General features: G+C 32.8%; 1 protein-coding gene and 1 pseudogene across 1 annotated transcript; both read left to right on the top strand.

Moving 5' to 3' along the window:
• The first annotated feature begins 256 nt into the window (after window positions 1-256).
• LOC143569770 (UMP-CMP kinase-like) lies at window positions 257-5,279 on the top strand. Its single transcript, XM_077055601.1, has 9 exons — window positions 257-322; window positions 414-539; window positions 1,814-1,882; window positions 3,825-3,879; window positions 3,999-4,116; window positions 4,194-4,350; window positions 4,485-4,565; window positions 4,636-4,743; window positions 4,855-5,279. Exons 1-9 carry the CDS (start codon window positions 257-259, stop codon window positions 4,927-4,929), a joined length of 855 nt encoding a protein of 284 aa, XP_076911716.1. The 3' UTR covers window positions 4,930-5,279.
• Window positions 5,280-14,418: 9,139 nt separating this feature from the next.
• Window positions 14,419-15,342, top strand: LOC143569757 (21 kDa protein pseudogene; annotated as a pseudogene).
• Window positions 15,343-17,826: the final 2,484 nt, after the last annotated feature.

A 17,826-nucleotide genomic window follows, 5' to 3' on the forward strand; every position in this document is an offset into this window, starting at 1 on the left:
CTCCGGTCCGAAGGCAGACGTAATCAATAAAATCAACTTTCCACGAAAGTGACTTCAAAAGTCAGCACGTTTTAATATTCATTGCATATTAATTAATCACCAAACGACGTCGTATCCAGACACCTGCACATTGCACGGAAGGTGTTCGCCCAAATGCCTCTGTGAATTTAATTTGATTCCGATCTCGCATTCACGCTAATAATATATATATAATCTATCTATATAATATATATAGAACTGTATTTGAGATCGAGATATGTTACGGCGTGTTAGTCCACTGTTGAAGTTGATTTCCGGAGCTAAATCTTCTGTGCTGAATCAGGTACGGACATTTGTTGATTTGATTGATTATTTTGTGTTTATATGAATTGATTCAGTTTGTGTATATGATTTTAGTGATTTTATGTTAATAGTTGAGCTTAGTGTTTGCGGTTTGTGATTTTGATTTGATGAGTTGTGCAAGGTTGATTGATCATGTCAATGTGAATTGTTTAAGATCACTATTGCTGATGAGTGTGTTGTTGGAGGAGATTAGGCTGGTAGACGAACCGAACGTTCAGTGAGTAGTTCGTGAACCGTTCCGCTGGAAGTTAGTTTGTTTGATAAACGGAAGGACATGAACAAAAACAATTATTCATTTATGTTAATAGTTTAACCTAAACTGTTGAGATTAGTTGTTGCGGTGTGTGATTTTGATTTGATGAGTTGTGGAAAGTTGATTGATCATGTTAATGTGAATATATGCTTTAGGTGATTTAGGTTTCATGAGCTTTTGAATTGTTTAAATCACCATTGCTGATGAGTGTGTTCTCTTGGAGGAGATTAGGCAGGTAGAGGAACCGTGAATAGTTCGTGAATCGTTCCGCAGGAAGTTTGTTTGTTTGTTTGATAAACGGACGGACATGACCAAAAACAATTATTCATTTATGTTAATACTTTAACCTAAACAGTTGAGATTAGTTTTTGCGATGTGTGATTTTGATTTGATGAGTTGTGGAAGGTTGATTGATCATGCTAGGGCTAAGCGTTCGTTTATTGTGTTAACGAACGAACACGAACAAGAAAACTCCATTCGTTTAATTGTTCGTGTTCGATTGTTTGTGGTTAAAGTTAAATAAACGAACACGAACATGCTCCATTTGTGTCCATTCCGTTCATCTACAATCTTAGAGGATATCAATGTTGGTAATTCCGGACCGTATTCGCAAGCTGGTCGAAGTTGGTTAAGTTTCTTAATCACATTCTAGTTAGAATTTGGTTAGACTTTGTAAGCAACCGAGTTAGGGTTATATATTTTTGAGTTATATTTTCTTGATAATAATATTGGAAGTTATCTATAGCATATTCTTCTTGTGTGTTTTGGTGAGTTATATCAACTCATTCTTGAATCAAGATTGTGTGTGATTTGCAAGCCATGCTTATCAGTTTCATATGTGTTGTTGACTTCTTTAGCTCGAGAAACGACCTACATTGAATTGAAAGAATGTGCCTTTGTGAGATCATTGATTCTTCTGTGTTCATGAAGAAACTTATGAAATCTTATTAATTGCAAGACCAGTATGAGGTGTAGTGCCTTCACTTAAGTTGTGTACATGTATGTTAAATGTATGAGACAGTTTGATAAGCAAGCTTACCAGTTGCTTTAAAGCGAGTTAACAACTTGTTATCTCTTATTGGTGATGTCCTTTTCAAGCTCACTCCCTATAATACCTGCATATGTTGCTATTGATTTGAATAAGATAATTTACATGAATTTGAGTCAGGCAGTAGCTTATTAACATAAATTGGTATATCCTTCTTAATCTTACTTGAGTGTTGCAATGAGAAGGTGGCATATGGATTGAATATTCTGGAAGCATTCAGCACAGATTCCCTGAAGCAGGTATGTAACTATGTGCAGTCATTTTTAGTTCTCTATCCATAAGTTATCTAGTGAAACGTGCTTAAGTGTTTTTGCTGAATCAAGGTTTTTACCACTCAATTGTCAATATCATTCCTGATTGACCAGCATGGAAAAAACTGGTACTTGTTAGATAACTTTTGCTCTCACACATGAAAATGCCTCCATACATGTATATACCTAAACTTGGCAGAATCTCATGTAGCTTTACCCTTGTCTATATTCCTTAAGTGATTGATTCAATATTCTGGTTCGTTAGGTCATTTTTTGGTTTTTTATCTGATTTAGTTACTCTGCTGCATTACACCATTTCTTAGATTATATATCTGGCAGTCTAGTATCTTGATATATAGAATGATTATTTGAAAGTGAGAAGAAATAACTTTTCTTTTTGTATTTTGGAAGTCCTACTTTTAGAACATTTCTTAAATTTCATGAAATTTAAGCTCCGTGTATTGTGGAAAATTTTCTCCATTTGTCTATCTTCAGAAAACTATTGAAAATTTGGGAAACGTGTCCAAATGCTGTTGTTTTGTCAAGTCTAGAAAATTGGAAAACATGTTTAAATTCAACAGTTTTCTATTAATTCCTCCGAAGGTGTGTTTTAAAATATTGAGCAGCTTCAGTTGAAGGCATATCTATAAAAAAATTTAGTAATTAAATAAGTATTATTTTATTTACAAATTAAAAAGTTTATAAATAACCATTATACAAAACTTTAATGCCAATTTTTATATAACCATGTTATTTCATCATAGTAACAAGAACACATCATAGTTTCATTTATTTTTCTTTTACAAGGCAATGGGCATTATTATAACAACCAAACCAGGATAAATATCATTAAGATCTTGAATGACCTGTTCTACTGGTCTAAACTGTGGTGAGCAAATGACATCTTGATTCTAATTAACATAATGAACAATCGAGAGAACATGTTTTCGAATCTAGTAAAAGTAAGGCACATCTCAGTCACAGTTGGAAAAATACTTTAAGTTGCGATGGACAATAACTTCTAACAACCTCAATGATTTGGGAAATTCGTTAGTATAGCCTTCAGCCCATCTTGTATTGTTTTGTTTTATAAATTTTCTGACAAACATACAATCAAAACAACATATGATCATTTCATTGTTAAACCACTCAATACAGTCAGATAGTGATGATGGCTGTATCAAGATATTGGCAGAAGTCCCAAATAGAACAAAACAAAATGATTTGGAAAATGGAAACCACAATATTGAAATACATGCATGATTGTTCTTTATACACCCTATTGCAAGTTTGCAGTGGTTCATCTGTGTCTAAAGGGTTAAATATAAAATTATTTATCCATGAAACGGGTGATCAAATGGTCAAATATGTCAAACGGATTACTGTTATATGTAATAACGCATCAAACTAGAAATTTTTACCTAACCTTATCAAAACTGAATGTCAATGGCAATGGGTTTGACTTAATGTCAAAATCTATAATGGTGATGAAACTTTATGGATTGTAGTTCAAATCGTTGTTTCCTCATTTTCTTGTAATTCTTTCAATCGGTGTTATTGGAACCTAAAATCAACTAAACAAAAATAAAATACAGTGATGTTGTAACACAATGTGGATACAATAGCACAGCTGCAACCAGCAGATTCTATTGACATGTAAATAATTTGTAGGTAACACTAACATGCAATCATGCTGTATATATATTTTTTCATCAAACTCATCCACTAATGAATACACATGCTGAAAGGTTGCTCAACGACTGCATGCGCATTATATACTTCTTTTAGTACTAGATTTATGATACTAGGTATGTGTTCTAAATTTGCAGTGAAAATGCTGTACTTTCTTTTAGTACTATATATCTGATGTTCTATTATATATCAATAAGATAGATTAATTATATTCTGTATATTTTTTCTATGCACGTAGGCAGAAGCTGGAATCGTGTCAAAACCAAGGACTCCAATTATTAACTTTGTATTGGGTAATGAACAACACTTATCAAGCAACTGCAAAAATAACTATATTTACATAACTGAATATTCGTTTTACATGTCTATAAGTTTCTCATAGAGTATGATTTTTTTACATGTTTACCCTTAGGAGGTCCTGGTGTTGGAAAAGGTACGCAATGTACACGGATTGCAGAGACATTTGGATTCACACACCTAAGCGTTGGAGATTTGCTCAGAAAAGAAATCTCTTCCAACACTGAATATGGGTATCATGTTGTCCATTTTATGTTCTAAATTATTAATGTACTAGTTATATAAAAAGTGATATATTCTATGCTTTCAGTACCATGATTCTGGAAACAATCACAAAAGGAAAAATCGTTGCATCAGAAGTGACTGTTAAACTGCTGAAAACCGCCATTGAATCCAGCGAAACTGATAGATTTCTAATCGATGGTTTCCCAAGAAGTGAAGAGAACCGCGTTGCTTATGAACAGATAGTGAGTTTTAACTTTTATCAATCCTCTGTATTTCTAATTCTACTTAAAAATTGTGTATTTAAATATTTAACTAAAATAACTTTTCGATACTTTGTTCTTAAATTTGACATTGTAGCATTTAACGGCTTTTATAGATAGGAATAGAACCGGAAGTTGTGCTTTTCTTTGATTGCAATGAGGAGGAGATGTTGAAACGAGTGCTTCATCGTAACCAGGTGTGTTTTTGCTAAAATAGTTTTATATAAAATTATGCAAATTAATTTAAAACTCTAATGATTATCATAGGGCCGAGTCGATGATAATATTGATACCACCATGCAACGCCTTAAAGTGTTTGAAGCTTATACTCTACCTGTTATTAGATACTACTCTCAAAAAGGGAAGCTTCACAAGGTTTTACTTTATTATTTACATATTATCTTTTTTCTTATTGTTGTTATTAATAGTTTAATGCTCTTTAGGACTTTTAAGCGTCATCGATCATGTGCATGCTAAATTTTGCAGATCAATGCTATAGGAACAGAAGATGAGATCTTTGAACGAGTGCGGCCTATATTTGCAAAATATCAAGGTACCTAAACTCTATGCGTCGCGCTTGCATAGCTAAACTTAAAAAAAAATATTTTGTTGAATCTTCTTTTATGCTTGATAGTTATCGTTGTCGTTTATTATAAACTATAAAGCCGTTATGTTGTAGACCATAGCTCAAAGGTACACTAAATAAAACAATATGTGTGGACCATGTCAAGATGCTTCTTTTGAAAAGCAAACCTGGTAATCTTTTAGCACATGATGTTTAATGGGTCCAACAGTATGAATGTATGATTGTATTTAAGATTCGTTCAAGCTTTTAGAAAATCGGGATTTAGTCTCGGTTCCTTAAATCTTTTAACATGTTTGATTTTAATGATAAGACTATGTGCTGTGATTTAACTAAAAATGTGCTAGTTAAAGCGTTATGTCGCTGCCACGTAGGCAGTGGGGCTTTAACGCTGTGTAGTTCAGGACGTAAAGTCCTATGCATACAGTGAGGTTAGCCCACAACAACCAGTCCAACAGATATTTAAATGATCATTGATTTGGTTGATTTATTTAAAGTAAAAAAAAAATAGTTACACTCTTAAAATTTATTTCATGTCTCAATATGCTTCAGCAATTTTGACTAGAAAATGGACTTAGGCTAAGTTTGGCAATTTTAATGGTGTCTCAACTTGTAAACTTGTCATTAGTGTAGAAACAATTACACTTAAAAAAAAGTCTAGTTCTGGTTTTATCCGACTATGCCTAACTTTAGTTAGTTCCACCAACATTAGGGTAGACAAACAATAAATTTATTCATCAAAGCCCACATTTATTTGTAGTTTTTTAATAGGTTCAAATCTAAATTATTTTCTTAGTTAGATTGGTCTAATTTTAATCTCGTATAGCTATGTTCTGTATAGCTATGTTCTAATCGTTGGTTGTTGTGGCCCGTTGGGGCGTTTTTAATAGAGTTCTTTTGAGAAAAAACAATAAAATGTAATGTAATGTAATGTATTCAAACTAAATCAAACTAGAAACTGGTTATATCATCGTTAAGAAAAATTGGTTTTAAATAATCTTAGCTATGCTCTATTGGCAAATAACTGTCCCAACTTCACACTTGGCTTGTGACAGTCCTAACAAAAAGTGTATTTTTTCCAACGATTCGCAACTAACGGATAGTTATGTAACTTACGTGTCATGCCTAGTGGACCGTTGAAAAAAATGCACATTTAATTGGGCGTGTTATTTGTCAATAGGACATAGTTAGGATTATTTAAAACAATTTTTCTTAAAAAGAAACAAATGATTATAACCATGTAATGCTATCACACAGATGTTTGACAACTAGGCGTGCCATGTAAGCATCAGACTAACGGATGGTTAACTCACTAAGTCCTGGGCCATTGGTAAAATATACACTTTTAGTTGGGACCATTACAAGTCAAAAGTGACTGTAATTTGCCAACAAAGCATAATTAGAATATTTAAAACCAATAGTTCTATCAATTAATCATGCAAGTACTAATCAAAATAAAGGACTTTGTAGTGTCATTTTCTTTTCTCCAATCAAAATTCTGTCTAATTTTCTATGTTATTATAGCTAATTTGATCAATGATACTCTGTTAGTTAATTAAGACTGATTAGTAAGTTAACTTCCAACAACCTAAAGATTTCGATTTGATAATAATTATTAAAATTAGATATCATAAGTATGAAACCGTATGTTACCTACCAACCTAATTTTTAATAAAGATAATTAGATTATTCACTGTTTTAGATTATTCACTTAAACCATATTAGAGCATTCACGTCAGAGTTTCCATATATATCCCTATAATTTAACTATATATATTTTTTAAATTTTGATAAATTTTCAAACGCAACTCATATCTAACTTTTTATCTTATCTTTTTGTTCTTGTAAATCACAAACACTTATTTTCTTATTTTATACACCCTCAACAAAATATAGAGAGTTCTATAAATTTTTCTTATATTATAGAGAATCCAATGTAATGATGCTTTTGTTGTTTTCTCTATGATAAAGAACCTTTGGATATAGAGGCTTCAATGTAAATTTTTCGTTGTTTTAAATAGTAGAAGGTAAATATAACTTTGAGGATGAAAAATCAATGAGTGAATTGCTTAATATCCATTATGGTCGGTAAAACATTGTATTTATGTCATATGCCACTTATTCAGTTTCTTTACGTATTGTCTTACGACTATAAAATAGTCAAAATCAAAATAATATCCTGTTAGCAAACAAATATTTTCAAATAGAAAGTAAAATTTTTACATCTAGTTACTTGATTTTCATGTGTACGAGCGAATATGAATCTTACTGATCAAATAATGAATAAGAAAATATTAGTGATGCTATTTTTATGATGTTTGTACGAGTTATATTTGATATTGTTTTATGTTATTTAGTACAAGTCACTAATTTGGTTAAATACTTAAATGCATTTGAATCGTTTTAATTTTAACTAGCCGGTTACCATCACGTGGTTTTGAATTTTACATTATTAAATATGAATTATTATATATGATTGACTTTCTAGACAATAATAAGTCTCTTTTGAAACCGATGAGACTAGATGGTGGTAACGTCTTTCATATGCATATAAGTAGTTGAGTTGTACCCATTTTGTTGTAGCTATACCACCGATGAGTTGGGTTGGTGGTAAGGCCTTTTAGATGTACATAAGTAGTTAAGTTGTACCCTTTTTGCACCATGCTTAACGAGTTGTATCGATCAGCATGCCATTTCTATGCAAATTTACAGTATCGTAAGTCATGTTGGTGATAAGGTCTTTCATATGTACATTAGTTGAATTGTACCATTTTCGCAGTAGCTATACCATGCTTAATGATTTGTATCTATCAACATGTCATTCGTATGCAGATTTATTTTACAGTATCATAAAGTCCAATCAAAGCAAGTTTTCTGTTATACTAAAGAACAAATTTTTGTAATATTACAAACACGTTATTTTGTAATTTCTTAACTTGAGTGAAAAGTACTTGGTAAAAGTGAAATATTTATGCACATGGTACACCTCACATGGAACTTTTTTTTTTTTTTTTGTTAACTAAATAGTAGTTACAATTTTTGTCTCATATAATCTAGATATGCATACCACAAATTCCATATAGTTCGCCATAAGGTTTCTAATTTTCATTCTTGAACAAACCAGACGATGACACGTACAGTTTTATTTTATCCGTTTTTGTTATTATTTTGTATATTTTAAAATATGATGTCTCAAAAAATTACGAACATACCGATACGACGTGCTTGTATTTATTATGATATTGATATAAAGTTTATTTTAGACGATGTATGAATTATAGTTTACAAGTCATTCATGGATCATTATAAAGTCCTTAATAACAGACACTCTTTTGATTTACTTCAAACTTTCAGACAACCTTCATACGTCTTTTGAGCTATTTACATAATTGTTTTAGCGTTTTAATGTCATCTTTAAAAAAATTTATTTTCTTAATAAAATATTTTACTTAATAAAATGCCCATGCCGATATTATTGAAGCCAGTGTTAGTATCCGTTTTTATGTTATTCGGTTAATGTAAAATTCTATTTTAATGTGTGAATACGTTTTAAGTTAGGAATATAATTTTTTACCGCAAACGAATAAAGTCCGGCTACCCAAGTTACCCAATGACAAAAGGCGACATCATACGTTCACGATCACAGACAGCGCTGGGTAGCTCAAACCCACCATCTCATGTTCCGGGGAAACCCGTCCCCCGAAAATCCACCATGATAAATCCGATTGGAATCATATTCAAACTTGAGAAATTAGAATTTCCAATCCAAATCTCCACTTCTATTCAATTGTTGTCGAGCTAAAGTTCATTGTTTAGGTTATTAATAAAATGAACGGGTGCATTCAATCAATCGTGTTTTTATCTTTTTTTAGCGGCTGAAGTTTTTTTCACCTATTTTACCTTATGTTTAAAGTGATATTAGAATTCACAACCAATTAGTTGTAAGTCATACATTTTTACCATCAGATCAAGCTAGTGTTGTAATTACCGTGCTTTTCTCTCTTTTTCATTCAAATACTTTATTCTTATTTATTTATTATTATTATTTGTTAAATAATAGTTTCACGTGATAGGTCCTTCTTGAGTATTGTGCCTTAAATAAGGACCCATCAGATATTTTAATTGGAAAAATTATAATTATAATATTCTATGGTTCGGGAAAAAAAAATATATTCTGTGGTTCCGGTTTGAGATCTAATTACGTATCTCATTACTCATATCCAAATATAAAATATTCATATAATCATATGTTAAGATCCCTCATGCTAATTTTGGTATGGTAAAATTCGACTTTAAGTGAATAAAAAAAATATTTAAATATATTTTGTAAAATAAAGTCCCTAAATGTGACATTCTTCTGTTTTTTCCTAAATACTTAAATATGAACATGGTAACTTTTAAAATTGTTCAAAGTTCCATATAGTGACATTCAAGTGTTTTGATTATTTAAGACTTAATAGTTCATTACTTAAGAAAAATTTCAAAATTACATGTATTTTAAATAATTTAAGAACTTTAATTTAAAAAAAAAGAAAATAACGTATTGGCGTTTTATTGTAGTTTTTTTGCAAGTAGACGGGATTTATATAACAAAGTTATATTTAATAGTTTTTTTTTCTCTAATAGGAAAATAAGAAAGAGTTAGTTTTTATGGTATGATATTATACAAACATACCACGATTTTGCTCGTGAGATTCAAATCAAGTGTGACATAGAACATGCAATTACGTATGTAAGGTTGTGTGAGTAGATATTTGTTGGGACCCGTTAACATTTGGGGTCTTTTCACTTTTTAAAGGTGTGGATTGTCAAACTAAATGAAATATTTAATCTAAAATAATATAACATAATAATCCATTCAAATAATAGACTCACTTGGGGGTGTGCACACTTCGGTTTGAGCCGGTTTTAGCTAAAACCAAATAAGAAACCGAAACTTATGTTTTCAGTTATTTAAAAACCGTTTAGTTTTTGTTTTTTGATTTTATTATTTGAGGTTGAAAATATTGGGCCAGAAAAATATTGGCCCAAATAAGGAATCAGGGCCTAAATTATTTTGCTATTTGATCACTAATTTATGTGCGGTAATTTTTTTTTTCAATTTTGTATTTTTTACTTTTTTTTCTTATAGTTTTCGTATTTTATATTTAGTCCTTATACGTTTCATTTTTACAAGTTTGTCACAAAGTATGTTTCATTTTTAACCTAAACACTTTTCTACTTTCAACTTTGATCTTTAATACTTTTCACTTTTTTGTAAAATTTTTATTTAGCGTTTTAGTCTAAATTTTATAAGTTAACGCGCTGCAACACACGTATATTGTTCAACGTTCTTATGTCTATCTTTCTTGTTCAACTTTTCGGTTATAAGTCGACTTAGTTATTCTTTTCTATGCTTTATGTTTCAGTCTATTTTGCGTGTGTTAATACGCCACAACAGACGGCCATGTTTGAACCTTTTTATGTCCACTTTTCGTTCGGTTTAACAACCCGCCACAAAGCATGAGTCCAATGCGCCCCCCCCCCCCCCCCCCCCCAACACACAAGTTCGATAAATGTTTAAATATTACTTTTTAATTGTTTTACGCCACATCGCAACGCGATGGAGCTTAATACTAGTTGATGCTAAATCTCAACCCATTTTAAGATTTTTGTCGATTCAAACCCGAGTAACTCTGGGTCGTTAGCTCAGCTAAAGTAGGAATGGTTCTTTTCGGTGTTAGTCAGTAGTCCGTACGTTTCTACCCGTCTAATGTTTTCAACGGTCCCTTGCTTATTATTACTTCAGCCGTTATTAATAATGTAACGTTATTTATAAACATCAAATGGCTACATATTTATGTATATAAAATAAATAAATTATCATGGATTTTGCACCAAACCCACCACTAGAGCCTTGGTAGTATAGGCTGCAAAATTTACTCATCCGTGTCGGCAACGGTGCATAATTTCATATCTTTTATAGTATTATTATTAAATAAATGCCACCTTATCATGCTACACTATTTTAACCACATAATTCCACTTTCAACCTAAATTATCAAGCTACTAGGGTCCGCCAAATAAATTTCAAATTCAACGTTACAAGACAATTTTACAATTTTGTATTTTAAATTTTAAATAATATAATAATAATAATAAAAAAAAATGTTTACACTCCTTGGATTCTTGAATCATGAATTAAATAGTTGTATTTGTATAAGCTAGAAATAAACAATTTTTAAACCTTTAAACGTCAATTTGTTTGCAATATATAAGTTGTTAGCTACTAGAAATTAATTGCTTTAATTGTCCTAATTGATTGGGGTAAGCACTAGACTCGTTGCACCAGTGAGGGGTTCGACGTGGCATATGACATGGATGCATGAGACCCTTGAAACACGCCCCCTCCCACCACCGCCCCTGGCCTAGTCATGCATGACCTGACCGAAATGACCATCCTCATTCACGCCCTCAGTCTCCTCCTCTCTTGTATTAAATAAAAAACAAAAATAAAAAAATGAAGAATGATGGAGAATGAGAAGGATATATACCCATGGTTTAAAGGTGATGTTGAATGACGGAGGAAAGTTGATGTGATGAGTGAGGGAAATGGTGTTGAGAGTTGTATACCCCGAATTGAAAAGAGTTAGCAAATACTCTATTTTACTGCTTTTCTTATTTCAACTTAGGTCCTCCCTTTTAAGAGGTGAAAGTGGATTAGCCTGCATTAATTGGAAGAGTTATGATTTGGCGGATATATTTATTGTTTAATTAACCTGTGAAAGTAAATTTAGGTATAAAAAATGATATTATTATGATAATTGATTTTGGGTAAGGATTGCATCCCCTGCTTACGAATAATAAGTTTAGTAAACTATTCGTTAAATGTTCACCGAAAAGTTCGTTTGTGTATTTATATCTAGTAAACAAATGAACACGAATAAAAAGTTATGTTCATTTAGTTAATCAAACGAATATGAGCACATATATAACATGTTCATTCATTTACGTGTGTGATCGAGTCATAAAAGATTACACACTATGTGATTTCTCAAATAGTAATTCTAAACCTTGTTTTCTTTTACTCTTCGTAACTTGTCCATTACCGCGACCATTTGATGTTCATGTCATAATCATGGAGGTGAATAATGAATTTTGATTTTATGATAATGTATATTTTATCTACGGTACGTTTTACAAGCCGAAAAAAAATTGTTTCTACAAAAAAAAAAAAGAAAGAAAGAAACTGTCCTTTTTATACATTCTATTATACAAGCATGTATTATTATTTAGTTGGCAGTTAGATATTCTAACATCCACATATAACGTGTGCATGCTCTTAATAGAGCCAGAATCCTAACAAGGACAAGAAGTAATATGGACGAAAAATCTATTTAACGAAAAAAAATAAAAATCTAGTTAAACAAGTGACATGGGTTATCCATAACAAACCATAGTATGGTGTAACTATAGGAGGTGTGGTAGGTTCGATTCCTTAACTCTTCAACTAATTGTATGGTACTATGGTGTAACCAATAGTGGTTTTTATTGTTAGCATTATGTAACACAGTTGGTTTCTAATAGCGCCCCATAAATGCCGCATCATTTGGAAGTGGCGTTAAACACCGAAACGTGCAATGCACGAAGAGCGTGAAGGGGCTTGGGCGTCAGGGGTTTAACCGGCGTAAGGGCTTGGGTGTGTCGCCAGACTCTTTTCTAAGCAATCAAACCAATTCTTTGTTTAAATATTACGTGTTTTTGTGAGAATACTTAGGCTCTTCATTATGGTGGGGCTTTAAAACACCTTCACGTCATCGCCACGTAAAAAACGAAACATCGAAGCCCTTTTCTACAACGTCTCGTTGTGGTTGAAAGCCCCTTTAACGCCCCATTATATATACACACACATATATATATGTGTGCGTGTGTGTTGTGTATAAGAGGAAAAGGGCCCACTTTTCCCCCACATAGCGCCGGTCTTCATGAGCCCCCCTGGACGCCCCTTTCTTAGCGCCCCTCGACGGAGTTCAAGCCCAAAGACACCCCTTGAGCGCCCCAAAGCCCCCATAACGAAAGTTCTTAGTGAGAGACTCATGCTTACATGATAGTTACTTTTTTACGCTTTAGTTAAAGCACTAGACATAATATTATATTGTAGGTGTAATTTTTTATTTATTTTTTGAATAGTGTTTGGATCCACCCCATTACCTGAGTGAGACTTCCTGATATGTGATTTCAACTGTCTACACTGATTTTGACGTTTCAAACTTGAGTCACCCAAAAACACCATTAATGAGGAAACTCATCACTGTAAAAAAACCCCTTTGAGTCACGAGGTTTCGAACATGAAAATGAAACCTCGAGTATCCCAAGCCTTAACCATCACCCGATGCCATTAAGCAAGAATGTCAATTGCTATTACAGGTGTATTAATTGAAACGAATATAATTAAAGAAAATTCTAGTAACAAAATACCAAATATTAAGTTGAAAAGTTATGATTTGCATTCTTTTCTTTTAATTGGACACATAAGCATGCTATTTAATAATAAGAATAATATATAGTGATAGTGTTCCGCTTTTCTTCTTTTACGTGTGAAACAAAATAGATAGTAGAAAACGACCGAGCTCAACTGACTATACCCGTAATTTAATGCTTGTTTTATGTGTCGATAGTGAAGAAAACCTAATCTCTCCTTGCTGCCTATGATTAATAAATCCAAAAACTTAAACAAGACTGATATATCGGTGTCAGGTTTTGATGGAAATATGTTATTTGTTATGAATTTGAGACTCGGTGTCAGTTTGAGAGTCCAAATCCTATTGGGAGTAGAATGCAGATTAAGGAGTTGGATTAAAGAAGGTGCATGAGTTTGCCAGTAAAATATGTTTTTATTAACGCAAGTTAAATGTTTCTTTATAAGTGGTTTTTGTCATGTTTGGTGACGCAAAGAGAAACCATAATGATAAACAGAAAAATATTTTAAATTTTTTGATTAAAAACTGAATAATTAAGCAATACAAGTGATATCATTTTATAAGAATTCTAAATTCGACAGGTCTGCTAAATTTTCCAAATTAGATACAGTGAAATAAAAACTTGAAATTAACAACCTGAATAAACATGAAAAGTAAGTTAATTAGTGATTTACGTGTATCGAGCCTAGAAACGAAAGTCCAAAATAATCTGATGTAACAATAGACATGACTAAGTTAACGTTTGAGACTTGATGCATCAGATAGTTTTAAAAGAATGAAATTCCTTCCACATTATAATAAAAAAATAATATAAATAAAATAAAATAATAATAAGTTTTTTTTTTTTTTTACCTTTTTGCACCACATGCTCAAAATCTATCTAAACCCGACAAAACCCAACACGGCTACACCACATTTCACACGGCTCCAGCAATGCAATCCAAGCCCATAACCACTTAACCACCTTCTATAAATACCCACACCCAATCAACATATCTTACACATAACATTAATATCACTTGACTCCAACAATATGGACTCCAAGCTAGCCACATCACTCCTCATCCTAGCCATGTTCCACCTAGCCACAACCGCTACCTCGACCACGGTCAAACCCACCTCGAGCTTCATCAAGTCATCTTGCGCCTCGGTCACTTACCCGGCCTTATGCGAACAATCACTTTCCCCATTCGCCAATTCCATCCAATCCAGTCCGGCCCAATTGGCCCGGACTGCATTGGCTGTAAGCCTAAAACGGTCTCAGTCGACCCAGGCTTACCTAAACAAGTTAAAAAAATTAAACGGGTTAAAACCCCGCGAACGGTCCGCTATAGGAGATTGCCTAGAGGAAGTTGGTGATAGTTTGGACCGGGTCAGTAAGTCCATCAAGGAGTTAAAAAATTGTGACAAGGTCAAGGGTCAAGAGTTCATTTTTCATATGAGTAATGTTCAAACATGGGTCAGTTCGGCTCTAACGGACGAGAACACTTGTATGGACGGGTTCGGGGGCCGGGCCATGGAGGGCCGGGTCAAGTCGTCGGTTCGGGCTCAAATCACTAGTGTGGCCCATGTTACAAGTAATGCTCTAGCACTTGTTAACAACTTTGCTGAAAAGCATTAGTTGTGACTGGTGGGCCCTGGTGTGCTACTTCCACCAATGAACTTTTTTTGTGATATAAAATATATATTAGTAGCCTTGTTAAGTGTTAGCCCGTTTCAGTTACTCGGGTCGGGTTTGGATTAATATCTACGGATATGAAAGATGTATAAATAGTTAAATACTTGTTTTATGTTTTTCTTTTGTTTAGTATAATGATGAGTTGTAAAATAATTAAGTCTCCATTTTGTCTAGTTTTATTTGACCACAAATTATCAAGGATTGCTTTATATCTGAAAGATTATTTAAATAAATTTTGGATTAATTATGCTTAATGATTCCGAATGTCGCATAGCTTTGTCTTTTAAGTATTTTAAATTAATTTAATATTTTTCTAGTGTTATGAAAAAGAAAGTAGGGTTAAAATATCGAAAATGTCGGTAAATATAAAATGAATTTAAAAATCAACCTCACATGGGGAAAAGGAAAGGTACAACCGCATTAGGCTAATTATAAATTCGGTGTAATTTTATTATATTTTTTATATTTTGAATGAATATTTTTAAAAATATGTATACTTGACTAACATGCTGCATATAAACATTTACAAATAAAGTGTGAACTTAAATATGGCCTGGATAACAATGAGCATGAGGTATGTTAGAAAAAATTGCTAGTAGATAGTCAGGCGGTGGACTGAGAACTAGCGATTAATCGGAATTAATCGGATTGGGTATATTTTTCAGTTTCATATATACATGTACACATTTTTACATGTAATTTTCAGTTTTATACGTACACAAACATATTTTGGCCGGGAATTGGCTGGAATCTCGCCGGGAACCGCTGATTTTGGTCGGAGTCTCATCGGGAACCGCTGGTTTTGGTTAGAATCTCGCGGGAAACCGCCGATTTTATCCGGAGTTGACAGTTGATCGATTAATTAGCTGACCAGCCCAAAATTAATCAGTGAAGTAGGGACTAGCGATTAATCGATGCATAGTCGGGATTTTTACAGCACTGGGTACAATAATTTTGATTCCAAGGGTGAAAGGAGTGTTCTCGAGGAGGTCTCAAGACAGTCAGAAACACCACCTCGTGTCCCACGGGCCCGAAAAATTACACCCTGGCTTAGGGTCACCACATCGAATTAGGTAGGCGACAAGAGAAAAAGGATGGGGACTAAACAAATCAGGACCGAATGGCTTGGGGTGAACGTGAACACTACCCCGCCTCTTTCAGGCCGATGATGATCTGGATGGGATGGACACTCTATTTACCCTAAAATACATTAATTTAAAGAACATGAGATGATTAATTTTTTATTTTAAAAGCAGTAATATTATAACTTCTATAGTAAATGATAACGTGTAACAAACAAATAAAAATAGTAAAAAAAAGCAGTCGAGTTTAGAAAAACTGAAAGGTAACGACTTATTTATTTAATGAGTAAAAAAGAAGGGGGGCAAGAAAGCATAATTTGCTGGCATGGTAAATATAGTGGGACCTTCATACACGTGACTTATATGGGCCCTACCCATGTGGTATGCATAATTGATGTCGTTTTGTGAAAATATCAAAATCTAAGTACCAAACTTTTTGAAAATTATTATGTTATTTTTTTCAACATATTTGATTTAGAAAATAGAATCTTCGAGACACATAGCATAACGACTCGTTAGTTAATATGAATACTATAGTATAAATATATATAAAATAAAAGATATATAAAAGGTAATTCTAGCATTCATTTTTTTTCTTTTATGGAAATAACAAAAAGAGCAAACCACAGTCAACATTCTCATGATAGTTCTCTCTTTTTTTTTATTTTTTGGTGCTTTAAATCTTAAACACGCAATACTAAATCAGGCCTCTCATGCCTTTGATAACTAGTAAGAACAGGAAAGTAACTCATGCCATCATTCTCATTGTGTGATGGATCATTTGGCAAGCTCGGAATGAAGCGGGCTTCTCATGTGAGCTGAGGGGAAAATACTTTATTTCTACTTCCTTATCAATTACTCGTTTTCGTGGATAACACATGGAGATGCTAAAACACTTTCTAGCTTTTCCTAGCTCGTTAAATATAAGTCATTCAAAAAAAAAGCAACCTAATCATTAACCACGTCTTTTAAGAAGACAAACCTCGGATAATGGAATTAATAGGGAGTCTTGTCGAACATTGAAACCCGGACACATAACGTTGTTGAAACAAAGATGAAAATGTTAACGTACATGACACCTTTATCAATTAGTCACTCCACCTCACTTGTTGATATAAGCGGTAAGCCAATGGGATCATCATGAAATAAACACATAAGGGGAGTGGCAAAAAGCCGTGTGCATTGTTGGACAACTTTTCTTAATCAATGAGCCACCCCAAATAAGATGCATAAGTAGCCAGTATACTCAAACAATTCAACACAGTTTGAGTAGACGTGGCTTTTAAACATTTGTAGTCATGCAAAGAATTAAAGACTTTCAAGCTATCAAGATATCAAGACACTAGAGATGTCGCTATTTTACAAGGTGTAAGATGGTATATTCACATAACTCCAACAAATTAAGATTGACTGCACATAATTGTAGTCAAAACAGTTTTAAGAATTATATTGAATAGTACAAACGGCATACACAATAAGGGGTCTTTGAGGGTTGGTGTTTTTACACGTTATCAATTTTTAATTATCGTGGACAAGATTCTTTAGACTCATTTTTGAAATAAGTTTTTAGGTAAAAACTAGAAAAAATAAGATGGAGGTGGGCCCTTTTGTATGTGTCGGGGTCAGGTGAGGTGTTTTTAAAGAATAATGTTTTTA

The sequence above is a fragment of the Bidens hawaiensis genome, unplaced genomic scaffold, assembly GCF_021521415.1.
Source record: "Bidens hawaiensis isolate Kalapana, Puna unplaced genomic scaffold, B.hawaiensis_p1.1 tig00024648_1, whole genome shotgun sequence".
Taxonomy (NCBI): domain Eukaryota; kingdom Viridiplantae; phylum Streptophyta; class Magnoliopsida; order Asterales; family Asteraceae; genus Bidens; species Bidens hawaiensis.